We start from the raw sequence: 27,346 nt of genomic DNA on the forward strand, positions 1-27,346 counted from the left end.
ACTCAAATAGTTTCTGCGGCTAGACCTTACCTCTCCTTCAGTAAAACAATGTTACCTAGGATATTTAACAAGTTACCTAGATATTCAAAAGGATTTTATGTAGTGCCTCAGAAATGTTCTTCCAACAAAAATGACTAGGAACATAAATGTAAGCAAGACACCTAAGTGCCTGACTTCAAGAATAATCTCACTGATTACAATAAAATGTAAATATACAATAATGTACAATAAAATGTGCATAGACTTAAGCTAGGTAGATGCATAAATAAATTGAGACACAAAGACCTCTGAATGTCTATTGTTCTGGAAAGAGGCTTGCGGTAATTTTAGATTTTTTTGTTCCTGTTCTAAGAGTTTCCATTAGTTGCTGATGTAGGAATTTCTGCATCACTTTACGGATATGGATTAATACATAGAGCACTCAAGTGCTCTCTAGGCTCACTTTTCCTTCAATTACTGGAAAAAAATCCCTGTTTTGTTCTAAAAATAAAGGATCCAAGATAGCTGTTGTGAAAAATTCCCTTAGAAATGAAACTTACACTGCTCCAGCAATCTGTCCATTCTCTACCACATCTTTATCTTCTTGACAGAGAGGCTTGTATTCCATATAGTTTCTTTCTTCCAAATTTCTCAGAACCAAATTATAAAGAATGTGCTCATTAGGTTTTTGCAAAAGGTGCTCAAACATTCGTAAAGTCATTATGCTGATCTGCAACAGAAAGAGTAAAAGTTCAGTAAACTGATGCACTGCTACCCAGTGCTTTTTGCCTTTTATCTGCTTTGTCCATCCTAGAACATTGACATCACTTATTGCCATCGTGGAGGAAAACAAGAAAACATAAGAAATACCAGGAAATTGTAAAGCTAAACATGGTATAAACATGGATGAAGAGTTTACATACATTTGAAAATCAATATGGGAATATATTTTTTTTCTGTAAAACAAGAACTGTTCTGAAATCTGTTGAAATAACAATACAAGGAACACACAGAGAATCAGAATTTAGCTTTCTGTTTTACAGTCAGATCCATGCTGGAAGATGGTTGTCATTGTGCAAATGAGGCACACAGCAGGACTTAAAGTCATTAACAAACACCCAAACCAAAAGAAAATAGTAACAGGATATTTTGACTAGATCTATAGGTGAAGATTTTTACATGGAGATGATATATAGGCTTTTAGAAGAACTGACTTAAAGCAATACAAAGACTATTTTTCAAGACTGCTTGAGAGTGCTTAGCTTTGCAAAGATAACTAATTTACAAAGATGACTCATTCTGACAGGGTGAGCAGGTAGGCAATACTGAAAAAATGGATATGAGAAAGCATAGATCTGTATTTCAGGCAAGCTTGGTTTTTATTTAAAAAAGTAGGAAGTTGAAGTTGTTTCATGGAAAAAATTAAGCAGCTTCTGAGGAGGCATTTTATTGAAGTAAATTATTTTAACAATGTTTACTGTGTGTCAAGTGCCTAAAGTTATTATATCATCTTTAAATTAGCATTGGGTATATTCTCCAACCATGCTTAGTTCATAAAAACCCCAAGGTTTTAACCATATCTTATATGACAACAAGACAGAATTGACAGAACATGGAAAATAACAGCAACACTACAGATATCAAAGCACAGATTAAAATGCAATTACAAAAACTCAGTTCACTCTGTCTTACAAATGATCAAGTCTAACTGCATATGCATAGCGAGCAAGCGAATTTAGCAAAGAATCTTTAGCAAAGAAAGAAAATAAATATGGTAAGTGGAGAAAACGACTTCTTTTTCTAAAGGGAATTTGTAGGGCTGGGAGTCAGAATTCTCTTTCTTGGCAGAAAGTTACTTTACACAAATACGAAAAGTCCTCACAACAGTGTCTTTACAGATTCTCCACATGCCAGAAGGGGCCAGCAGACATTGCTGTACCAGGATCACTTCTCACCTCATCAGAAATGTGATCACAGTGCTCGATCAGCCTGTGTCTCAATGGATGCCTGTTGATGTCTGTCGGTGTTTCTGGCTCCCTCTGCTCCCCAAGTATAAAATACACCAATTCCTGCAGCAGGACATCTGACGTCACCTGACGAACAATGCGGTGCAATAGTGCAGTTGATGTGAGGATTCCGATCTCTGACCTGAACAAAGCATTTTCATATCAGATAAGGAGAGGATTTCAGCCCCTGAAAAATCAGCTTGATTCAAATTCTATTCTGCTGTGTTTTGTAGGATGCTACTCACGTTTGCATCAGCTGAGGTTCCATAACATCAATGAAGAATCGTTCCCGCACAGCTTTTGCCATAGCAACAGCAGTTGTCTGAAACAAAAGTACAAAATGGTGTGTCTCAAAATGGTGTGCTTCAGAAGCTAAGAAACAACTGGAACTACTTATTTGCTGCATATATTTGTATCATCTGAACACATTTCAAACCTTCTGTGCCTCTTTGATGAGTTGATCACAGTAGTCAAACCAAGAAAGGAATGAAATCAATGCTCTTTTCCCTGGAAAAGCAGATGCATCTTCTTTGTGGCTATAGGAATCCAAACTAGAGAACACAGAGAAAAAAATATTTATTTAGTCTACAAGTAATTGAAGAATCTTGGACTTTATACTTATTGAACCTATAATAATAGGTCAGAATAATAGGTCAGAACTTATAATAATAGGTCAGAATAATTAATGACCTACTTGTAATGAAGAGAACATTAAAAAAGCTTTTCTGCCAGTCTCTACTGATGTGGCAGTGCCATCACTACACAGGTACTCAGTGCAGGCTAAAAGATACACAGTGTGTACAGCACAGGAACTCTGGTTAAGTATTTCTGGGGTCAGAAGGGAAAACTGATCACCAAGTCTGTTCTCCCAGGAAACACAGACCACAGAAACTGAATCAATAACTCTGTAGTCACAGAACCATAAAATGAAGGCAATTGTTCTCTACTCTGTAAGCGACCTCAAGCAAGTCGACCAAAACCACAGTGTGTACCTGAACTAGACTGTATCTTTCAGAAAGAAACATCTATCTCAATTTAAGGGCTCTAAGGAATAACAAATACACCACTTTCTTTGGTAAAAAGCTACGATATTTATTTATTCCACAATTCAAAGTTGTGGGTTTTCCTCTTCCATCTTCGAACTCCAACCACCAGGAATTTTAGTAGGCATTTTGCAAATACCTACTTTTGTTTCAGTACTAGATCAGGAGCAATTCATAATAATGAAGGCAGAGTGGGGAAGAGAAATGTTTTAAGAATCTAACTTGCAAGCAGTTAGGACAACAGGCATATATCTTTTGCTTCATGCTGATGACTTATGCAACTCTTTCCTTCTTCTTTTTTGCTACAAAAATTTTGCAACAACAGCCTGTTAACAAATACGCCCTTCCTGCCCCCCACAGCAGCTTACAATGCCCACTGTGTACAGCGAGTTTATGCTTCCTATATCCTTGGCATCTGCCTGAGAATATAATCCATACCTGACACTACAGTTACACCATTATAAACTGCTGACGTAGTTCAGTGGAATAACTTGCCCCCTGAGGCATCTCTGCCAGCGACTGGCAGGCAAACCTGGCCCCAGGTCAGAAATCACAGGTACACTGGACTTGAAGTGCAACTTGAAGTGCACCACTGTGCTGCTGCAACTGCATCTCCATTCTGCCCTTGAGCCTTTAGCATGTGTGTGGGGAATATCTTATACACGTTATCTACCTATCAAGTTAGTTTCAGGGAGGGGTGTAAAGTCACTTTGGGAATTAAATACAAAAATAAAATTCTTACCCCCAGTTAATTGCCTCCACTGTTTCAATGTCTAAGGGATCCAGTGACTGAGGCAAGGCTTTGTAGAGGGTGGCCAGCCTGTCTGTCAACAATTCACATAAACAAGTGCTTTGAGTCAGGCACTTGGCAGCTGCTGGTTCTGGCAAACTCACCAAAAGCATGAGGCCTTCACAGGCCTTCACTGCTATCCGGCCGTCCTGGCAGAAGGGCATGGAAGAATTAATCAGAGGGTGAATGAAGCTCACTTGAAATCAAGAAGCAAACACCTCCCAAATAAAACCTCTCCATCCCCCCACAGTGAGTGAATGCATTTACATTTGTTGCCTTTTCAGTCATTAAAACTTAACTCCAGTGAATGTGGATGTTGCAAAATAATCTCCCCTGATTTTGTGTCAAATACTAAGAATGACATTTGCAACGTTCCAGCTGACAGAACTAAAGCTGTAGGTCAGCTTGAGACCAAGATATTAAATCCTGTAAACTAACCATGTAACAATAATGAGGTACAGTGGTAGACTTGGTTTTCTGCTCTCAGCACTGCTGTAGCAATTACAAGCCTTCCCAGACCTCCTCTAAATTTTCTGAAAGAATCCAAGTCTGAATTTGAGGATGGAGCTGGGTAAGACATACAGCATGTTTTTTAAAAAGAAATCACACTCCTTGAGATAGCCCAGTGCCATTACAAAGAGAGTGGGTTTGGTTAAGCTGGAACAATTGAAAGTATTTTAAAAATATTCTTTTGTGATGTATTTAACCTTCTCATTATCCTATGTGGCTTTTCTGTGAAACATGCAGCACCCTATACATATTTCTTAAAATACCGACTTATATTACCATCAGTGAGCTTAGTATTAATTTTCTACAATAGTAGTTTTGCTTTAATCTGAATTTGCAAAGAAAACTGCCAATTTTCAGAAAGTGCCTGCAAAACCATCATTTTACTTTTTATAGCTGAAATACAGTGTTTAATTCACTCTCTCTGCCCACTTCACACATCATCCAACTATTTTATTTTATCACATTAAGTGAAAAAAACCCCCAAAATCCAAAAACAACTCACAGGACTTTTAGTGAGGTTGAGTAGAGAATTCACTAAATTATAGTCTTGATTTGGACCAGCAGTGGAAGACTCAGGTGCTGATGTGACATTGAGTTCATCCAGACTGAAAGAGAGATCATCTGCTTGCTGTGGGAGCTCATCCTCCTTCTCCATGTGCTCTGCTCCAGCAGCACCAGGCATTTCCTCAGGCTGGACAGGCTGCCCTGTGTCTGTTGTCACTGAGTCTTGGTCTTTTATCATGTCTTCTGTGATTACACTTGCTGATCCTTGGAAAGCCATTGCTTTTAACTTACTCTGCAAAGCATTTTTTGGAATTACACAGTTGAAACTACTGTTCATCCTCGAGCAGGAGTTTACTAAAAGCATTTTTTTTTACATCAACATTTGAAGTAGTCAAGGCTGGATACAGTAACCATGTAGAATGTAAAGGGCTGTGGGAGCGTGGGTGTTTTATAAACCAAGGACACTTCTAAATCTGCTTAAGTTTCTCTTACACCCTATACATTTTGCTTCAAGGCTAAAAATGCCATTTACTAAAGGATGGCAGCTTTTTCTTTCACCACGGAAGGCACATATTCACTTGATTTGCCCACAGTTTGATAGAAGTTTTTAATTTACCTTATGAGTGCACCTGGAGAACTTAGCACTTCCTAGAAAGAAACATTCCTTTCTGTGTCAAGGTCTCACATTCATCTAATGTCTGAAATACTATTTCCAGTTGGAATCACACAAGTAAAGTAACTCTAAATTTCTTGAGATTTTACATTCAACAGGAAAGGGAAAGAAACACCTTTCATGACAGCAGAGTACTCTCAAATTGTCTTCCTCAAGAAGAAAAAATTGAGTAAATTGAATGGACAGAAGATACTAGACGTTAGCATTGGGCACTGGATAATGTCAGAGATTGCAGAGAACCTTCTGAAAAGCTCCAAAGCACCTCTACTTTGCCTGAAAAAAGGCAACCCATCTGTCTTCCCATAAATCTGTCTCCAGAGAATAAAAAGACATTTAAATTTGTGCTCTGTGATACCACCAAGAAACTCACAGGAAGGCAAGAATTCAGTGTTCTTCTGGCACAAGCTCAGGTGAAGAATACTTTATTGGAATCGTAAATTAGCACAAGACATTTCTTTCAAGTGAGAACTGTAGGGAGATTATAAATCCAAACGGTTCCCTCCTCTATGATAACAGCAAAATTATTACAAACATATCTCAAGCATTAATAATTAAAAAGACTAACCATTTGGGGTTAATGGATTTTAGTACAGACACACCAGCAGGGACTAAGTACATGACAGTCAGGCAGCAAACTGGAGAGCTGCTGCGAACACTTTCTCCATTGCTGTGCATTCATGGTGGGGAATTTGCACTGAGCAATGTGATACACTCACAGAACCAAGCCCTTGGAGAAGCAAACCAGTGGTGAAAGCAGCACACTGCATGCTATAAAGTATCATCTTTGAATGCAGTAGAAAAATTACTGCTTCAATACATGTTTGGTTCTTTTTTTTGACAGTGTGAAAAGTGCAAGGCTAGCAAAGCAACAAAAATGTGTCTGTCTGAACTGAGTTTGTCTATCCCTACAGCTTCTACAGTCCTTCAGGATCGTCCCACTTTCTTCATCAATGCACAGAAATATCTGAATCACAACAGTGACCTTGCATATAAAGGCTGGAACAGCATTTCAATCCTGGATTTTACACTGTTGCTGGCACCACTCAAGCAGCAGGCAGGGCTGTTAAAGGGAAAATCTTTTTTTTTTCCAAATCTGGGCAATATTCTGTAAAATACTTATCAATCTTCGGTAAAATCTTACAATGCCTTAATACTTCTCATCTGGATTCCTCTGCATTTTGAAAGGCCATTGTTTATTTAACTAAGGCACTGATGAGAGAACTAACATATATAAATGTATGAATGCCCCTAGAAATGTGTCCATAGCTCATCACTCTTACATTGCCAGATGACACAAAGCAGTTTGTACGTTGAACAACGCGCAGGCAGAACTTTTGTGTGTATTTAAGCTAACTATTGTCTAATCATGCAATTTTGCAGCTCAGCTGCTCACCTGCCTCCTGCAAAGGTGCAAAACAGGATCCTGAATGACCTAATAGAAAAGGTTACATAAAACACATATTCAATGCTTTCTAAACAAAGTACTCGTGCATTCAGCCTTAACAGAGAGCTGATAATATAAAAACACACTTTTGGATTTTCATGGTTTATAACCATCTGTTTCAAAATCTATGGTGGATGATGGATGCCATGTCTATGTTCTGAGAGATTTAAAAAGAGTTCTATGAAAAAATCAAGTGATACCACAGCTGATGGGAATCTCTACTCAATTTGCAGTGAGAAATATAAAGTTGATAATTTGTAGTATTGAAAGTAGAAGTGACTAGTGAAACTACTGTTCATTTTATAAAAGGTACAACTTCTTAGCTACTATATTAGAACTTTTTTAAGGTCTCAAGAACAGAAACTGAACAACAGAGAATGAAATGTCCCTTTGCATGAAACTATCAGTTGCAAGGAGTACCTAAGATGGGATGAGATGAGATGAGGCAAGTTTAGCCTAAAATACTCCTGAGACAGAGGTGATAAATTAAATATTACAATGTGTATTCTTTCCGTCTGCACAAGAACTAGGAAAACTCAGTTTAAAAAAAAGGAATACATTAATGCCAAAATAAAATTAGTATTTTAAAGGATTTTAAAGATTGAAAAAAATAGAATGAAGTTCCTCAAGTTATTTCTACAACAGACATAATTTGTCCAGGAGATACAGTTATGCCATGTAGCCTTATTAATTAAGCTATATAGGTGCAAGATTTTACCAAAATGTAATTTTTTTATATATTTATTCATTTATATGTAAAATTTAAAATATAAAACAGCATTTTATCAACAAACTATTTGGTATGGAATCATACAAAGGAAATCCTGGGTTTGCACACAGTCAGTTTTTTATGTCCATAAAATCTTGTATAAACTGACTGGAAATAGTCAAAGAAGGAAGCAAAACTGAGAGATACAAACACTCTTTGGAGAGATCCATCTGCATTTCATCTTATAAGTATTGGAGATTTGAGAGAGAAATGCCACACAGAATTCTGTAAATTTACCCTTTCATGCATTTGAAACAGTGATCAATTCACAACAGCAGCACCTCTAAGAGGCCAAACATGAACAACCAGAATATCCTACTCTAATAAAGCATAATTCTGCATCCCACATACCCATCTGGAAACAATTATCACAAGTCGTGAAGACAAATCCTTTAGGCTACAACATCTAAAATAATGCTGTGAAGGAAAGAGGAGCTACAAGAAATGTTTGCCAGCTTGCCTGTACTCCACAGACAGCATTTTGTGAAACTAGAGATACCTTTGAAACTTGGAATCATCTGGTTTTCCATGTCTGTTTTTTAATATTGGAATGTTGCAATTTTGGGGAAGAACACTAATAATGTGGGACAAAACACTTGTGGTTCTTATGATTGGTTGATTGCAAGGGCACTATTTGAGAATAAGAGTCTTAAACCATACAAATTACACAAATGACACCAAAAATAATCCTGGTTTAGAATTCTACAATATTTTTCATGCAATATATGCAGTAGTTTGCTTCTGAGTGCTTCTAATGTTTAAACAGTAACTTTTCAATCCTTACACCGTTTCTGCTGATTCTACAGCTACAGTGGATACAATGGCAATCAGGATAATACTTAATTACTGTAAAAATAAATGCAAGATGGATTCTTTACTACTGACATGCAAATGGTAGTCATATAACTAAGGGAAAATAATGTATTTTTGCACTTTAGCAGCCTCTGCTGTCACAGATCTTGTTTGTGGAAAGCTTGTAAAATATTCCCAAAGGAATATTTTTTAGCAATGTATCACACTTAATAGAGACTGTGTCACCATAGGAAACAGCAAAGTGGGAGCAAAAGGCATTTCTAAATAGACTTTTATAAACCTAATTTTTTAAATGCTCTTTCTAAATAGGAACAGAAAGTCAGTCTAGAAACTGTTTATCCTCCCACTCTGATTTCATAATGCCACATATTAAAAGGCAGCAAAGATATTTGGCTTTCTTACAGATAGAAGATGGTGTTGTATTGTGGATTGTGAGCTGGCACTGCAGCTACAACATATGTGCCACTACCAAATAAGGGCCCAATCCTGCAGAACACTTAGCAACTCGCAAGGTTTCAGTGCCCCCTGCAATCTGTCCCTTAGTCTTCACTGGGATTACAAAAACAAGAAGTCCAAGGTGTCCCTCATACAGTGTTCTACACTGCAATTCATATCCCTACTCTAAAGACACTTTCACTGCAAGGGATAAGGACCTTGGGCAGGTGTATTTGAGAGCCCTGAATGAATTCTAGAGAAAATCAGATGTATAAAGTCTCTGGAAGAAAAAGAAAATTCCAAACAAGATTCTAGTATCACTGGATAAAAAAAAATCACAGATGGAATGAAAACTAAGCTATGAAGCACAATGTGACACCTCCAGTCCTCCACTAGATTTTGCATGTGACACAATAAATACACCTGTAAAATGTTGAATTTATTTACTCACCTCAAGGAAGAAGTTGACCAGGTATGGATCCTGCTTCAGCTTTGCACACACTATACAGAGAAACTGAATTTCTTCATTTTCTGTTGGTGTTGCCAGAACTTCACCACACAGCCTGATCAACTTCTGTCACATAAAGTGAACAATTAAGACAGAAAGTTATTGCTTTTTCCAGGAATAATAGACTGAATTATTTTTCTATATACATGCTACAGTTACGTATGAATATTGATTTGAGCATTTGCTCTGGATTTAGACCACTTAAACAAGTTTTCTTTATTATTTATGACTTGCACTGCAGGGGCAGTTCAAGGCTGTAATCATCAGTACATTAAAACTGATATTGCACCCACGCAATTTCTTTAATTCACTTGACAATGGAAGAATTAAAGCCACCATTAGCTGCAGCAGAATAAAAGAAACTTGCCATGCAAAAATATAATTTACTTAAATCTGAGCAGTACCTGCACTGGCCTATGAACATTTATGTGGGGAAGAAGAGGTTGCCGTATTCTTCCAAGAAGTTTAGTATAAAAAGACAGAACTTGCTGTTTCATTCCTGGAGGACACTGAAACAAAAACAGATGAACAATGACAAAAATAAAATAAACTGGAGAAAAACACAGATGTAAATTTGTCACTCAGAATGGCTAATTAAACAGCAATAATTTAACCATAAATACTTTTAAAAAATCATCTGCTAACATATTACTTTCATCAATATTAGCAGAGATCAATAAAAAATGTTGCATCTCATTACTGTTTTCTCGTTCAAATTATTCATACTTTCAGTTAACTGCTCTAGGGCAAACTTCTACCAATCTTTCCAGAAAATATTCTATATCATTACAGTGATAAGGGGAAATTAACTTGGAATTAATTTCCTACAGGTCAGATGTCTTTTAAGGTACTGTGCCACAAAATCTAGCAATTCAGTGAGTCAGTACATACAAATACAGAATGATAAACTATAAAAATCTTAATACCTACAGCAGGTTTCTAAAAGTCATGAGCAATTAACCCTAGCCAGCTAAAGTGTTTATAAATGCACAGATGGCCCAGGACAAGAGCAAGCTGTTGCTTTCCCTGAGCAGAATATAAATCATAAATATCTGTGGAACATGCAGACCCCTGTTCTACCATCCCTCATGCACCACATCACATGAAAGGACTTTCCCATCTCCAGGAGATCTGGTGGCTTGTGGGCCTTTATGTACTTTTGTTTTTAGCTAAATTCCCCCAAACTAGCATGTTCTACCACATTAATGAATGCTGTTAATTTTAACCCACATCATTTCCCTCATCTGGTTCACTGCACAGCTGAATGGAGCTGAGGTGGCAACAGCCAAACCTGGCTCTCCTTTCAAAGTAACTATCTCTAGATTTTTAATCCCTAACCATTGCTGAGCTGTCAAGCAATCCTTTGAACAGAATGGCAAAATATGTACCATCAGGGCACATCCACAGTAATGCAGTAAGTCTAACTGATTGTGAAAGGAAACTATTGATTTTGCACCAGATCTGTGCAACATCTTGCAAGAATTGAACTGTGTATTTACGTCAAATGTATCAACTCACAAGTGGCAAAGTGTAAAGACAGGCTGTACGAGAATTGCCTGTACAGACTATTTGTATGAGTACAGAATGACTTCTCTCAACTCTTAGAAACACACTCCTAATTACCCACTTCACATATGTCACCATTTCATCTGGGTTTCTTGACAACATTTAGAGACTACTGAAGGAGCTGTATTTCTGAGCAAGCATCTTCAGTACAGCACTGTTGTGTTTTTAAGCCCAGCTGGAGTAGATATTTTAGCCTGACTGTAGGACAGCTGGTACAGTAACAGGTACTGCAGATCTCTGGTTCTTCCAGAGCAAGGAACATCTCAGGCTCAGACAGCCAGTGTCATGCATTTTCTATTTGTGTAAAATTGAGCAGATTAAGAACTCTTGACAATGTGTAAAAGACTGCCTGAGAAGGAAACCCTGGAGAGCTCCATGTATCCTTGGAACAGGATACACCATGCCTCCACAACTGCATCTGCACTGTGACACAAAACATTCTAGCACAAGGGTTGTCAAGCTCATTCACCCTGTACCCACCCAACCCCATGCATGTTAGCTCAGAAGCCTGCCAAGGAAGACATCAACAAAGATGGACCAAGCCCATAAAGGTAACTTCATGTGCCACAAAGCAGACATGAAGAACCAGACAACACTGCAAAGGTATGAAAGCAGTCTGGGGATCAATTTAAATTAATGTTTTCTGATATGAAAGTCTTTCTGAACAATAACTCAACACACTCAAAAATATTAATTGAAGATTTGTATTTAACACAGCACTTTACACCCAAGAATCTCCCAACTTTTAACAAAGGACAGAAAGGGATAATACTGTCTTGTAGTAGCCAGAAAAACTCTAGACTGAAGAAAAATGTTTCTCCTACTTCTAGATTCACTGTCAGTATTATCAGAGTGGCAAGTAACAAATCTCAGGGTTAAGTCTCAGCCAGCATCTCGGAGGTTGTGTCACTCTGATCACACTTGTAAAAGGCTGTTATTTGTATATGTTGGTAACATGAGCAAGCAGCTCTTCGCTAGAGTTCAGTGTCCCACACTACCACCTACTGTAGAACTTCAGTCTCTATTACAACTAGGAGCTCACAGAAGAGATAATCTGCTCCGCTGAGAAATACATACATCAGCTTTTCCTAGTGTGTAGAGTGTCTCCAAAATCTTGTGATGTAGCAAATATTCCATACATGGTCCTGTTTCGCCCGATTCCCTCTCATTTTCTTCTTGAACTAGAATATCCAACATCTGCTCCAGGTGAGATGGAATGTTGGTATCAGTCACAGGAGCTTTGTCATCTAAATAAAAGAAATAGGCAATTAAGAGTGATTTAAAAACTGTCCTCATTTTCAAGTTCAGTTCCAAATTTAAGACTTATAAACGTGACATTCATTTAAAGAACCTTTTATACAGTGCAAGTTTTTAACATGTCTTAAATAAAACTTTCAGAACTGTATCTGAACATGTACACTGGAATATGCATTGGGCAGGTATCTGACCTTGCAACGGGGAAAAGGTGAAGTGCCAAAATTCAAAACATGCATTAATTACATGGTCAAAAAAGGAAAACTTCTACTGCCAGAGAGCAAGCTAAGGGACAAAAAGGTATAACTCTCAATCTTCGGGTTAATAGCCACTCTATCTTGATAACTTCCTCTTTGACCCTTCATACACTATTCTCAAATCTATGAATGGCATCTAACATCAGTTTAATTTGCAGCTGATCAGTTATTTTATAAACTAAATAAATGGCTTTCCTGATGATAACAAAGAAAATTTAAACTCTATGCTTTTTATTCTTCAAAAGGTTTTCAATTTCTCCCTTGTGTTTTCTGCATTGAAACAGAATTCTGTCAAACTTTATGAAGGAAAGGGTAAGACACTGATTTTATTACATTAAAGTCATGAAACTTCAGTTGATTTATGCCAGTGGCAGTGGGAGCTGGAATTCTCATGTTGTAGAACATATCACACATGACGAGTTTCCCCTTTTTTTTTTTTCAGCTGAATTCTACTTGAACAACTATCCTAGGGAAATGGTTACTATTGTTTATGCAATAATCTAAAAATAACTTGTCACTTGCATGCAACTGGCAACAAGATCACACAGGGAAACTGCCATGTCAGAGTGATTTTGCTCTCTGCCACAACCTCCAGTTAGCCTGGAGTGTTTTGCTTGAATTTCCTATGCATAATTCTGCTCCTACTGCAGAGGACAGAAATATATCCACTGAGTGGAAAGTTGTTTTTAAAAAGACTTCTGAAACTCTGGGAGAGAGAGGTCAGCTTTTATTCTGCACCATGTCATTGCAGGTGTCAGTTTTCTCTGCCACCCTGTCATTTCCACCTTTGGAAACATCACATAGTGTTCCAAAAGGTGGCTATTTAGAACCAAGGGTCAAGCTGCAGTTTGTACCAGTAAATATGGATATAAACAAGATCATCAGACACAAACACATTCAACAGCTCTTCCAGCAGAAGCGCAGAACTGATATGGCTGAGGAAAGCATGGCAACATTCACTTTTAAAACATAATTATTTCATAACTAGGTCCAAAATTAAAAATTTACATGCTGCATAATTGTTGCAAAAAAAATAAACCAACCCAGGCAAGAGTTTCAGAAAAAGCAACTACAACTGTATTTCATCATATCAATTTTTTAGAAGAGCAGAATAACATCTGGATAAGGTTTAACAAAACTAGTTTTCTATGCTATCAAAATAGTTTACATTGAGACAAGACACCAAAACAAAAATAACTAATACTGAGCACATGGAATTCATCTACATCTAGTAAAATCTATGACCACAAAATTGCTTTTTTTAAAATCTTGCAAAGAAAAAGAAAATCCCTGATGCAAAGCAATAAAAACGTTAACAGCAGGGACTGCATTTCTGCAGCTGTCTGTTTAGATTAAACAGAGTATGTGAAGGCAGAAACTGGGTCAGATGTAAAAAGGTGCAGTTCTCTGTATGGTACTCAGGAAACAAGACTTCAATCATTTTTCAAGCCTAGTTTTAAGGGGTGGAAGTACATTATATTTTTAATAACTAGTTGTTATTATTGTCGGTATTTTGATTTAAGACCTGACTCATTTTAGCATTTCTTAATCTTTACTTTTTAAAAACACTGACATTGTGAATTCTAGTTTCCACAATAAGGAGACAAACCCAGAGTGCTTTCTTTCTTTACCTGAGGTCTCTATGTAGTAATGGGTGATTGCTTTCCAGTGGTAAACAAAATCTTCTTGTAATGGAAGGGATGGTGCGAGCTATGGGGAAAAAACCCACAACAAACAAAAACCAGTTAGAAACGAAATTAACATATCTGCTCGGAGATTAAATTGAATTTTATCTTTTAGTTGGAAGTGCTACAGATAGTGCTACAATTGTTACTCTCTGCTCTTTTACCTTTAACAAGGGCTACATTCATTATTCATGGCTGAGCCCCATGCCACACTGCCTGCCTTGTAAACATCACTAATAATCTCTGTGATGTCTCCATCACCAGACAATCTATTTGAAGCAACAAAAGCAATTGCTCTTACAGCAAAGCAACACTAGAAATGTATGTTTGTATTGTTTAGACCACAGTTTTGTCCTGTAGGAAAAATCATGTTCTTTTACATTTGCTCTTGATGCCTTTTTCCTTTTCTGTACGCTCTGTTCTCTTCTCCCCGTCTGCTCCCTTAAAAATACCAGTTAGTTGCTTCATCCAGTTTTTGCCATGCCTTTTTTCCTGTAAGCCATAAATTCTTTTAAAAGATCTTTGTTCAGATTTTAGGTTGGGTTTGTTTGGGTTTTTTTTGCACATTTGTGGTTTGTTTTTTTTAAGGCATGTACCCTGAACTTGGCAGGTTGGTTTTTTTTGTTTTTTTTTTTTTTTTAACAAATACATTTCTTATTTCATTTCTGCAAGAAAAAGAAGTTTCCTCTTTTCTGGAGGAATTTGGAATCGCTGGCTGGGTGTGAGCAGCATCCAGGAATAACACCCTGCAAGAAGGAAATGCAGCCCCCCTCCCAGTCACCACCAGTCCTGCTCAGTCTGCACTGAGACAAAGGTGGTCTGTGGCCCATCACACCACAGGCAGTGTGTGAAAAAGGACCATAATCATTTCATCACTCAGCTTTCCAAAGTGAGAGATGAGGCAAACACTGAATTTGTGCCCACGAATGCTTTGAGCTGGTAAGATCAGGAATCCTACAGGGAAAACACCAACCATTCAACAGATCATATGAGGATCTGTTGTTATTGAGGCTTAATCCCACTTGCTCGAGGCCTTCTTTCTTTTTTGACCATCGAGTCCCCAAGTCATTCACCTCAGAGGGGCTGAAGTTGGAAGGAGCCTCTAGAGATACCCAGTTTAGCTCCCTGCTCCAGCACAGTCACCTAGGGCTGACTGCTCGGGAGATGTCCAGATGGCTTTAGAATATAGCAAAGGATGGCGACTCCACAACTTCTCAAGGAATCTATGCCAGGGTTCAGTTAACCTCACAGAGAAAGGTTAACTGAAGGAAGTTTTCTCTCCAAGAGCTACAGATACCACATTTGAGACTAGTAACTCTGAACTCCTCTAGTGTCTCCCCATAGGGCCTAAAATGTGCTGAGTTCCCTCAGGTCTTGGGCAAACATAAGCACAGGGCTCATATATAGTCTAGTACAGTATAGGCTCACATAGCCATTACTGGGTGGTGTTGATCTCTTCTTTGCCTTGAATTTAATGACACTTAAATTATCTTGGTAAAGTTGTAAAGCCTAGTATATGACCAGCATGCCATGCTGAGGTAAGTGCAACGCTAATTGTTAACAGCCCTTTGCACACAGGACTTTGAAATGCAAGATTCTGGAAAAGTAGAGGTGCTTGGCAACTATCTCCACCTGCATCCTGAGTGGAAATGTGCCCTTGGAAATGGCAACTAGGAAATCAAACTGACAGTGCTTATCCTCTCCCTGACAGGCTGTGCACTCACTGAGTCTTCCATGGCTGGGCACTCAGCAGCACATTAGCACAGCAGCTACCACAGAGTGAGTATCTGCACACCACACACTGCACAAAACTAGTTTATTTTACTGTGACATTTACTAGGTCATTGAAATTCAGAAAAAAAACCCCACACAAACTGAAGGCTGAGTGTATAATATTGTGTATCATGCTCTGTATGTCACACTTGCTGCTCTAGATGTGTATTTCAAGCAATGTAATGATCATTTCTGTAAAAAAAAAGCTGCTTTAAAACCTCAACACCAGCTGATGAATAAACCAAGACAACTTTTGAGGAATACAGGCCTCTCAGACCACTCTATTTCCAAAGGAACACATGATAGATAACATTAAAGATTTATCCTTGGCTGATGTGATTTTCCTCTCCACTTCTTCTCGTCTCATCTGCCTCAAGATGAATGTAGTGCCTCTGAGCAGTGCCAGGAAAAGGATTTCACTTCTCAGCACTGTCAATAATTTATCCACCATGGGAGAGAATTGTAGATATAGACATTCTCCCTCCCAACTAATGCCTCCAGGGACTCTTCTCAGAGGTGAAAAAATAATTCAGGAACAGGTCCTGCCCTTTCAAATTAAAATACTCAGTGATTTCAGAGTCTTCTGTAATCAGGAGTGCAAGCCAGACATAGCAAACAGAAATACCATTGGCATGTGTGTGCAGCCTACCGGGGACATACAATCTGCATTGCCACCAACTGGAGATGTAACTCCATCAACATTATTCTGAGATAAGTGTTTTACTGATCTAAAAAACCCAACAAAAACCCACAAGAAAACAAGCAAACAAACAAACAAAAATAAAGCAAAAAAAAAAACCCAAGCAATCCTCTTAGTTAGACACAAAATCAAGGTAAAGGTCAAGACCAAGATACCATCTTACATGTAAACAAAGCCAAGTACAGGAAAGCATTAGGAAGCCATAACACTTGGCTGACATGCTTTAACCCTACTAGGACAGGTAATTCTAGGATGAGGTCGTAGTTTCTATTTTAGGATGAATTATTAGCTATCAGCTGAGATGAAATACATGTTACAGTTGCCAGCCTGAATACCACTCTATTGTGCAAGTACACATACTTGTGTAGAGATTCTGAAGCAAACCAGAATTCCTTATGAAGGCCATTAATTCCTGCTACTTGTCTAATTCGAAGGAGTTACCTTAAAAATGAAGTTACTTCTCCCCATTACATCAGCTGGTTACAGCATGGTGCTAACAACACCAAGGTTGTGGGTTCAATCCCTGTATGAGCCATTCAACTAAGAGTTGCACTCCATCCTGGTGGGTCCCTTCCAACTCAGAATGTTCTGTGACTCTGTAATTAATTTTGATGTAATTAGGAATCTTAAGGATTCCTAATCTCAAAGTGAAGTTCTCTGGGGAAAAAAGCCCTACCACCTTCAAGCCTGCAGTGTAGGTGTTGGTGCATCAAATAGCCAAACTTCACTGAACACCAATGAACTCCAGCCCATTCAAACAGCCATGGATTAGCTCTTCCATCTGGTGCCCTCTCCAGCAGCTGGCCTTCCTGGGAGTGAGCTGAACTTAACACATGCTGCCTTATCATTCTGGTGACAAAACCTAACTAATGATCAAAGCCCACTCCTTTCAGGAAAAGTGCTGCTCTCAGGAGAGTGACAGATCTTTGACCAGAACTACAGTCTGCTCATGACAGAACCTGTCCAAAATACAACTCCATGTTTTACAAAGCATATAGAATTTGTGTTTAGGCAGGAAAAAAAATAGCACAAAGAGCAAAGAAACTGATGTACATGCAGTATTTACCAGCAACTCTTTTGTGCATGTAAAAATCATTGCTGTATTTTTCATGTATACTTTTCAGGAGTGCAATTCAATACGGGAAAGGATGGAAACATCAGAAGCTGGTGATATGCCTCAATATCTTTTGGACAAGTTCACAAAGCAAAGAGAACACAGTATTAAAAAAAAAAAAAATACAGGTACTGTCTGGTCAGATGCCAGACTGAAAAAAAGCAGAAACTGGGTCAAAGAGAAAGGAAGGGGAAGTGCAAGCACACTGCCCTGACTGAAAGAGTCACTTGATGTTTTCCTTCAGTCTTACTACTGTACTAGTGTGAATGCTGTGAGAGATACTGTGAAAAAGGATTAATGCTTGAAGGTCTATTTGATCTTTAGTTGATGAATGCTCAGTTTATAATACAATGGCCCCTGCTCTTACATATGAAATTAAGATTGCACATGCTTGCAAGCCATGCATTAAATTTTGTCATCTAATTTGTTAATGCCAGCACAACATTAAAATAACAAGTAATATAAGGTCATTACATCAAATAAAGTGGGTTCATAAGGAATAAATTCTGTTCTGATCAGTTATGCAGTTCATTATTTTTGGGGATGGCCTTTACCACGTGCTTCTTTCAAAGCTGAGTTTTGCCTCAAAATTTGAACAGAAGCTACCTGAAAGTATGGTAGCTAATGTACAGTGTTAGAGATATAGTGGAATAATAGGCTGGTAGAGGGGGGATCTCAAGAATGTGCAGCAGACAACAAAATCGTAACTCATTCGAGTGATACAAATATTCTTGTTTGACAGTGAATTGCAAAATTCAGACCAACCAGAATTATATTTTCCCTGCAAGGTACACAGCTCAGAAACATCCCTTTGAGCTGACTATTAAGGTGAAACAGTCAAAAGCCCAAATCAAACACAAAGGTCCTTTGAACACTGAGTGGCCACTTTACAGACAACTTATTCTGTCTAGGGAAACATGAGTGAAGAGCACCAGATAAGAGAAAAATAAGTATAACTTGCTGCTTTGTTATTGTACACTACATTTTGTTGTTGCTGACAATGTAGTGCTCGTGGATAGCCCTTCGGGATGAGAGCATATCAGAAATGCATAGCAAAGAGAAAATATCTTCAGGACAAGCCATATATAAACTGTCACAGATTTAATAATATGAACCCCATGAAGCAACAACATTTCTGTTCTGCCCTGAAGTAACAGAACAAAGACAGCAGTCCTATCCACCATTTTCACCAACACATCCAATTCAATTTAAGGACGCTCTATCGGCAAAGTAACACAGTGGTGCTTGCTCATCTGGATGCTGCAGAGAAATCCAGAAAAAGAAAAAATATCTGAAATATTGGCAGGACTGACATAAGATAAGACATGGCAAAAACTAGATTCTATTGTAATGAAAATCAGGAATATGGTTTCAAACACTTGGTCAATGCTGGCAAAAAAGACAGAAAGTTTTGAGTTATTCAAGCAAAACCATAGGATCACAGACAGGTTTGGGTTGGAAGGGACCTTAAAAGACCACCTAGTTCCAAACCCATTGCCATAGGCAGGGAATTTTCCACTAGGCCAGGTTGTTTAAAGCCCCATCTGGCCTAGTCTTGAACACCACCACAACCTCTCTGGGAAAAAATCTTGGTAAGAAAATGTCTTAGTAAGAGGCAACTGATCCCTTACGTTTGCCTCAGCACAGTCCTGTGACAAGGGCAGTCAGTTAAAGAGTGATACACTGACAACAAGTAAAAGGCAAATACTGCCATGTCTATCACACTGTCAACCTTTGGAATTCCTCGTCAGAGTTCAGAGGGATGGCATATTGAGGGTAAGATAACAACGATTATCTAATAGCATAGGAACTCCTACTGTTTAAATGCATCTCTCTAAAGTCTGCAAGCCTGTGGGCCCTGAGGCAGGGCAGGAGCATTATATAAGTGATGTGCAGGAGAAAGGACAGGGCAGAAGGGCTACCCAAACCGTTCTGATTTAAAGTAGTGCCACCCAGGAAAGCTACACCCAGGCTCTTCAAATGCATTTAAGTGTCCAGCTCAGCTGAAAACTGTACAGCTGCAACTCTACCTACTTTGGGGTAGGCGCCCAAAACCTTTGAGAATTAGTATCTTAATTACTATTTTTATTGCTGATATTCAGGGTTAAGAATCCACTTGAGGCTGCCCACGTTATACTTGCTCCCCAGCAAAAACAGCAAGCAAAAATGATGTTCCAAATTCTCTTGGTTCTGAAAACAGCAGGCAGCACTAAAGTGGACTTAGCTAATATCTAGGATTTATACCAGTTTTCATTTTCACCACAACAAAGCTAAGTAGACCACACATTTTTACTACAGGGAGAATGAAACAACAACTTAAAGTCACATACAGCCCCCAAACTAGTTAAAAATTTGTTTCTCAGTTCTGTGTTTCTATTAGTGAGTCAAACTTATAAAGTAAGAAACATTCTTAGTGTCTTCTTGCTTTTGCAATTCCGTGGTTCATTCCTAGTGTGTGGTGCTCAGTATTTGTCACAACCCTGTAAATGCAATAACACAGTATTTATCAGAAGATCCACCACGGTGGTGGTAGGAGGATGAGGCAGTTCTAAAAGGGACACCAGAGTTGAGCAAGGACAGACAGTATGTTAGTTGATAGCATTCACTTGCAGAATCATGGTATCAATCTGTTTCTGTATTTTGGCTTGTTTTTTATCAAAAAAGAGAGTCCAGTCCCTACTATCTTTACTTTTCTCCTTTTCCATTCAGCTCATTCGTTTTTCCTATATTTTTACAGGAAAAATACAGTTCCTTTTATTTTTTGCACATGTCAATATATAAACACTCCTCTAAGAATAATTTCTATTAGATCTCTCAAATTGGTAGGCCTGAAAGAATATCTTCTCCTCCACTCTTAACATCTCACTCATCCACTTTTATTCCTGTTATTCAAAATGTGGCACAGCTCACCACAACAAGTTTCCTTTAGTCAGGCAGGCATTAATTTCTGTTTCCTCTCCAATGAAAGCACTGTCTGTTGAAGGCATACACATGTGGTCAAATGTTTTCAAATAAAACATCTCATCATTATTTAAAACATTACTTTCCAAATGCCACTACACCACTAAAAGAGCAAACTAGGAACCTGCAATTAATGAATACATGCTCCACTTTCAAACCTGAATACTGCAGAACTACAGGCTCACATAAAGACAGGCATATGCTCAAGTGCAGCATACATTAATGCACAAAGGCTGCCCCTCACAAGGCAGGATTTGTCATGCAGGCTCTCATTTGGGTTTGGCCTGCAACCTCTTTTTTCAACCATCTGAACAATTTTTCTTGAACGCTTTTCACCTTCACTTCAGTATTTCACTGTCAATTTTTAGCACCTCTTCACACTCAAGTCTCCGAGGTGCGCTGGCTTACTGGGAGAGGCGCTGAAAGGCAGGGAATTGGTACCAGGACCCCACCTCACTGAGAAGCACACAAAAATAAGCGGTGTGTGCAGGCAGTGCCGAGTGCGGCCTGCAGCAATGGCAGCTCCCGAACAGGCCCCGCTGCTCTGCCCAGCACAGTGTGCGAGTCCCCGTGAGGGAAGCCCGGCCAGCCCGACCGCCCGGCACAGCCACAGAATAAACCAGCGATGGAAAACGTCTGCTGGCACTGACAACACGCTGCAGAAGCACCGGAGACGGCGGCTATTGTCTGCTGGTCACGACGAGATGGAAATCCTGGGGAGTTTCCTGATTCCCCTCCTTTATTGTTCTATCTGGAGCAGCCAGGCAACGGCCGGGGGAAGGCCGGGCCAGGGCTGCCGAGGGGCACGGGCAGTGCCCGGCGGTGACAGCCGGAGGCTGTGCCGGGGCCGCCCGGGCTGCAGCCGCTCCCTCCTACCCCTGCACCCCCGGCTCTCCCTTCCCCTGCTCCCTGCGGGGCCCGCCCGAGCAGCTCGGCCGCCCCTCCCCGGCCCGCGGCAGGGCCGAGCCGGGAGCGGATGCGCGCCCTGCGGGCCCCGCCGGCAGAGCCCCGGGGCGGCGGGGAAGGGGCGCCGGGCCCGCTCCGAGCCCCCGCTCCGCGCTCCGCGCTAGGCCCGCATCGCATCCCCGGCGCGGCGTGGCCGGGCCCGCCGGCGGCCTTACCGCCTCCACGGCGTGCTGCAGGATGGAGGTGAACTTGGAGAACATCCTGTCCCGCGACTGCAGCAGCCGCTGCCGGGAGGACCTCGAGAGCTCCTCGATCCGCCGCCGCCGCCGCTCCAGGGTGAGGGCTGCATGCGGGGGCCTGGCCGCGGGGATCGGGCGGGCGGGCGCCGGCGCTGCCTCTCGCTCCCCGGCGGACACCGTGGCACTGACACCGCCGGGTGCGCGGCGGCGGCTGCCGAGGCTCCGGCTGTCCTGCAGGGGCCGCCACCCCCGCACGCAGCTCGCCCGGCCCGGCCCGGCTCTGCCCGCCCCGCTCCGCTGCGCTCCGCCCGGCCCCGAGCGCTGCCCGCCGGGAGCGCCGCGTTCCGCCCGGCCGGGCCGCTGTGCCAGCCCCGGGGTGCGGGCGGGACACGGGCAGTGCGGGACACGGGCAGTGCGGGACACGGGCAGTGCGGGACAGAGCCGGGCTGCCACCTGGCACCGACCCCCGGCTGCCCCGAGCCAGCCCCCGCTTCTGCGGGAAGCTCCCGGGCAGGGAAGTGAATCACAGTCACACTATCACTTGGGTTGGAAGAGAGCTCTGAGATCATCGAGTCCAACCTACGACCCAACACCACTATGTCAACCAGACCATGACACTGAGTGCCACGTCCCTTTTATCCTTTAAAACACCTCCAGCATGGTGACTCCACCACCTCCCTGGGCAGTCCATTGCAATGTCTGTTCATCCTCTGTGTGAAGCAATTCTTCCTAATGTCCAGCCCAAACCTCCCCTGACACAGCTTAAAACCATGTCTTCTCCTGTCACTCGTTCCCTGGGTGCAGAGCCTGACCTGCTACAACCTCCAGGGAATCGTAGAGAGTGATAAGGTCCTCCCTGAGCTTCCTTTTCTCCAGGCTGAGCAACCCCAGCTCCCTCAGCCACTCCTCATAGGACATGTGCTCCAGACCCTTCTGCAGTTTTTCTGCCCTTCCCTGGACTTGCTCTAGCACCCCAATGTCCTTTCTAACTGAAGGACCCAGAACTGGACACAGCCCTCGAGGTAGTGCTCAGTACAGAAGGACAATCACTCCCTGGTCCTGCTCACCACACTATTCCTGAGAGAGGTCAGGATGCCATTGGCCTTCTTGCCCACCTGGGCACACCCTGTCTCAGGTGAGGAGAAGGGGTGCCCACCTCCACAGTGCCTGTGCCCAGAGGCTGCCATCAGGCTCCCACAAAGGCTGGGGAGACAGCTGCCTCCCCCCTCCTGCTGGCATGGCATGGCAGGGATATGGAGCAGCCCTGGCATGCATGGTAAAAGGCCCAGCTTGCTGTCTGCTGGGACATTTTAGGTCTGTCATCATCCACAGGGAAGGTGACATCCTCAAGGAAATCTTCCCAAAGCAGTGTGAGGGTAATGAGCTCAGAGAGTCAGTGACAAGTGGTGGAATCACCGTCCTTGAAAGTGTTCAAAAAATGAGTGGACATGGCAGTTTGCAATATGGTTTAGTGGGCATGGTGGCATTAGTCAAAGGGTGGACTTGATGATCTTGGAAGGCTTTTCTAACCTTAAATGATCATGTCTTGTTGCTGCTGGGTGAGAAGCTGGTGGAGTGGATGGCATGGTCCTTGCAGGGTACCACAGTTGAGAGGGATTGCGGAAACATGCACATTGCCAATTTCATTGTTTGTTTGTGGTTTTTTTCCACACAGAGAGGAGATAAAGAGGGCTTTATTTCACCTCCAAATCAAATACTTCAGAGAAAAAGATCATCCCTCCCATTTTGCAGTGCCACAGGAAAATCAGAGGTAAAGTGGGGTGAGCAGAAGTTATAGATGTAGCTGGCAAGCAGTGTGATGTTTTGGGAAAATGTTTGGGCACTGGGCAAACTGATGTAGGAGAACAGGATTGCTTTGGCACTGGGTAGCAGAGTGAAATGTTGGGAATAGACCAATATGGGAAAGGGAGGAGAACCTGTAGTACCAAAGGAAGAAAAGCTTCCACATTAATTTTTGGAGATAAATTAACACCAGTTTCCTCAGATGCTAGGATCAAGCAGAGAGAGATGAATCAAAAGACAGGACAAAACTACAATTTAGCTGCTGTTCTTTAAATTGTGTCATCTGAGAAGTCTGATTATGATGCTGTGATGCTGTGATGAAGTCTTACTAATTATTCTGCTGTACTGATTGCTGTTACTACCCCTGTGCTTTGCAGGCATAGAGTGCTACAGCTCAAGTACTCTATGAAAGTAAATACTAGTTGTATGTGGACACCCTTGTTGCAGTTACTGAGGAGCAGAGCTATTTCCTGTTCAAAATCCAGAAATCCAGATATGTCAATATCAATTTAAAAGGTAATTATGTTGGGGTTTTTAAAATCTGCTTATTCTCATTTTGTCAAGTTATATTCTATAGATGTTCCTAGGAAATGTAAATTTTCTGTGTGGGTAGTCATATGATGAAACATCTCTGTGTTTAGGTGATTATTAACTGGACAGATACTGCTTTTGGAAAATGCCTGCCTATCTTCTGTGATTTAACATTGAAAGTTCTATTGGACTTTTCAAGTGTGCTCTAGGAGGCAAACCTTTCTTCAGATGAATTTAAGTGGAATAGACTCTAGTTTTTCAATATATACAGAATATATGTATACTTTAATATGTAATGTTTATTTTCATTTTTTTTAGTATTTTTATACTATAAGTACAGTTCAGGGGCTACATTCAACCTGCTTATATGTTTTTTATTTAAGGTTTGTATTGTTTTCAGTTAAAAAAAAAAAGATGAGTCGTAGGAATGAATGCAAACATGTCAGCAAGGAGGCTGAGTAGTGGTACAACTTTCTTCCCATCAATGTGATGCTGTTTTGTTAATGAGAAACTTCCCATTTTCTCACCATATATACCATTCTGGAGCCTGCACCCTTTCTGAGGAAAATGTGGATGTAAGGCTCATGTACTTGGTTAAAGTGTCTAAGAGAACATGGTAATTTAAGATGCTCTTGCAATCTGTTTTTTCCTGCAAAAATGTCTTTTGAGTGTGCCTGGGCTTTGCCATCTCTGAGCAGTAGAATGAATAAAGAAACAGTAAGATATCATGAAGATATAAGAGGAGACAGTTTTATAACTGTGAGAGTATTCCTAATCGTACTTAACAATTTATGAAATCATAAATCACAGAATCACAGCTGGTGAGGTAAAGTTTTGTAATGCTTGAGGGCCTCTTATTATTCTAAGAGTGACTGATGTATATAAGTGCATTATTATTTAAACAGAACAGTTCATTGTAGTTGAAATTAAGATTTTGGTTGTAAAAGTGTCTTCTTATTAGGACTTCTCAATGTGAAATGCCTTGCAGTAAAGGAAGCAAAGAAAATATTACATGTAAATGATTATTCCTAAGCTTATTGAACAAATTGAATCTCTGCATAAAACCCTGCATTTAGCTACCAATAGATTGGGTTTGAATTTGTAGCCATAGTGCAGAATCCAGTCTTTGGTGTTTATATGCCTTGCAAATTGTAGATATATTTTTAATGCTCTTTTAAAATAGTCTCTCTTTTCTCAACCATATGTATGTATTTCTTACTGCTGGGAATATTGAATAAATACTGACAAACCAGTAGTAATGCAAATCACTGGCAACTAATGGGAAAATTATTTCACCAGTGTCAGTGCAGAAGAACTCAGCTGAGGTTACATTTTGTTTGGATACTTCCTGCTCTCATTGAGGATGATTCAATTTGAGATGTTATGGATGGGCTACCAGTGTCATGTCATGTGCAACAATACATTTTACCTGCTCATGCTTGATGCTGTTTCCACTGAAATAAACACTAGTATTACTACCTATTTTTACCCTTAAGAGCACAGTTCTGCTGGCTTGGAGTTGGTTTGTTTTTTTTTTTTTGGCAAGATAGTTATTTTTTTTGAGTAGTACATGCAGTGAGTTAGTGTTTTGCTTGAATGTGAGAAGTGAAAGCGTGAAAGTGAGACTGTTCTAATTGATAGAGCTTTTGGGAACTTTCTTCTTTCCTACAAATTAATGAAATTGTCTCGATTAAATCAATTTAGATGGTGTGTGACTGTGAGATAATGTGCTGGCCTTTCTATCTGAAAATCTCTCTGCTATTTGGATTGATGGCACCAGGCCAGTGTCTAATGGATACATTTGTCTACATTACAGAAGTTCCTGCAGTCTGGACTTTTGCTTCAGAGGGCTTGAGGATTTGGTAAATTTTTTTCTCCTAGGATGAAAATTTTTGTATAAGAGCTATGCCCAATATCTAGTGATATTCTGTGCAGGATTTTATTGTGTTTGTAATGATCAAAATGACATCTATATTTTCAGTGACTACTTGGATGAAATAAAGGATGCAGATTTAGTAGCTCAGCATGATCTCTGCTTTTGAGGAGGGCTAAGGAGATATTTAACATCGTCTTCAGACCTTTCTGATTCTAGGCTTTATTACAGAAAGCAAGCATACTGTACATTGCATACTGAAGAACATGCAGTGGAACTGAAGTCATTTTCTGTTATGAATTTTCTGGTTCTGTGCTTTCAGCTGCATGCATCACCTCCCTCCTTGCTGATTTGCTAGCAGCACCATGTAATCAGCTCATGCAGTATTTCATAAATCCTATTTTCAGGCATTTCCTGGCCTGTGCATTCTGTTTCCATATCTGCACATCTGCTCCTTCTGTGAAGACATTCATTTGTCTTCTGCTGGGTTACAAATTTCCCAGTCATTCATCTGTTGCCTGAGTGCTTACCTGTCACATCTGCAAGTGTCTTCTGGCACCAGCACTCATTGCTACTGTGGAGGACTCAACATTGGGCAAATATTGCCTGTCCAGCAGCTATTCCTTGTTTGTGCTTGTTACACTCTCTGTCCCACCCTGCTTTACCTTATGTAATGCCTTGCAAAGGAGACCACAAGGCAGTCAGAAGTACATGTTGTCAGTGAAATGAGACATTTCTTTTCCAATCACGTCATGTTTTCCTCAAATATTTCTATTCCACTGGCAGCATTAAAATCCAGGCTTTCCTCTATAAGTAACTGTATGGATGTTCTGCCATACAATATCTGCAAGTGCTAGCATATCATAAATTATTGAAAGCAGATAAAATACACTCAGATGTGATCAGTTAGAGCTTAGCCAATTTCACTGCAGTCTGCAGGCTGGCAGGAGCACAAGGATACTTTTTCTTCTAGTAGTTTGGAAGCTGAAGCAAGGAGATTAAAGATAAATGACCAGGTTTATGCTATATTGCAACTATAATGAATGCAAGGGTCTGAATGTGATATAAATAAACATAAAACTGGATTTTGCCTTAAAATGCTGGGGAAAAAAATTGAGTGGTCTACCTGCTATAAATCAGTTCCCTCAGTCTTTCATCTGAGTACTTGCAGAGAGGGAAGTCTGGAAACCAGAATCTGTGTGTTTCTGGG

The 27,346-nt window shown here is 40.4% G+C and overlaps 1 protein-coding gene and 1 long non-coding RNA gene across 6 annotated transcripts in view; one reads left to right on the forward strand and one right to left on the reverse strand.

Annotated features, from left to right (window-relative positions):
- FHIP2A (FHF complex subunit HOOK interacting protein 2A) overlaps positions 1-22,031 on the reverse strand; it is a 33,920-nt gene extending 11,889 nt beyond the window's left edge. Inside the window, exons 1-12 of one of the 2 annotated variants that reach the window (XM_085064773.1) lie at positions 21,906-22,031; positions 14,183-14,261; positions 12,118-12,287; positions 9,879-9,983; positions 9,418-9,540; positions 6,899-6,937; positions 4,831-5,124; positions 3,771-3,967; positions 2,422-2,536; positions 2,231-2,307; positions 1,935-2,127; positions 540-709 (exon numbers count right to left, since the gene is read on the reverse strand). In XM_085064773.1, the coding sequence (XP_084920899.1) occupies positions 540-709; positions 1,935-2,127; positions 2,231-2,307; positions 2,422-2,536; positions 3,771-3,967; positions 4,831-5,124; positions 6,899-6,937; positions 9,418-9,540; positions 9,879-9,983; positions 12,118-12,287; positions 14,183-14,261; positions 21,906-21,950 (1,607 nt within the window). In that variant the 5' untranslated portion in view covers positions 21,951-22,031. The remainder of the gene's footprint in view (positions 1-539; positions 710-1,934; positions 2,128-2,230; positions 2,308-2,421; positions 2,537-3,770; positions 3,968-4,830; positions 5,125-6,898; positions 6,938-9,417; positions 9,541-9,878; positions 9,984-12,117; positions 12,288-14,182; positions 14,262-21,905) is intronic. The other variant, XM_085064774.1, reaches the window with a different exon arrangement.
- On the forward strand, positions 21,921-26,546 carry LOC146435137 (uncharacterized). 4 transcript variants are annotated; one of them, XR_014853150.1, is made up of 6 exons: positions 21,921-22,026; positions 23,605-23,700; positions 24,110-24,262; positions 24,933-25,084; positions 25,968-26,125; positions 26,245-26,546. It is a non-coding gene; the product is annotated as an uncharacterized LOC146435137 (long non-coding RNA). The 4 variants fall into 4 exon arrangements; XR_014853152.1 differs by having other exon boundaries at positions 26,080-26,125; XR_014853151.1 differs by having other exon boundaries at positions 26,080-26,546.
- Positions 26,547-27,346: the final 800 nt, after the last annotated feature.

This window comes from Lichenostomus cassidix, chromosome 6 (assembly GCF_008360975.1).
Source record: "Lichenostomus cassidix isolate B80296 chromosome 6, HeHo_3.0, whole genome shotgun sequence".
NCBI lineage: Eukaryota > Metazoa > Chordata > Aves > Passeriformes > Meliphagidae > Lichenostomus > Lichenostomus cassidix.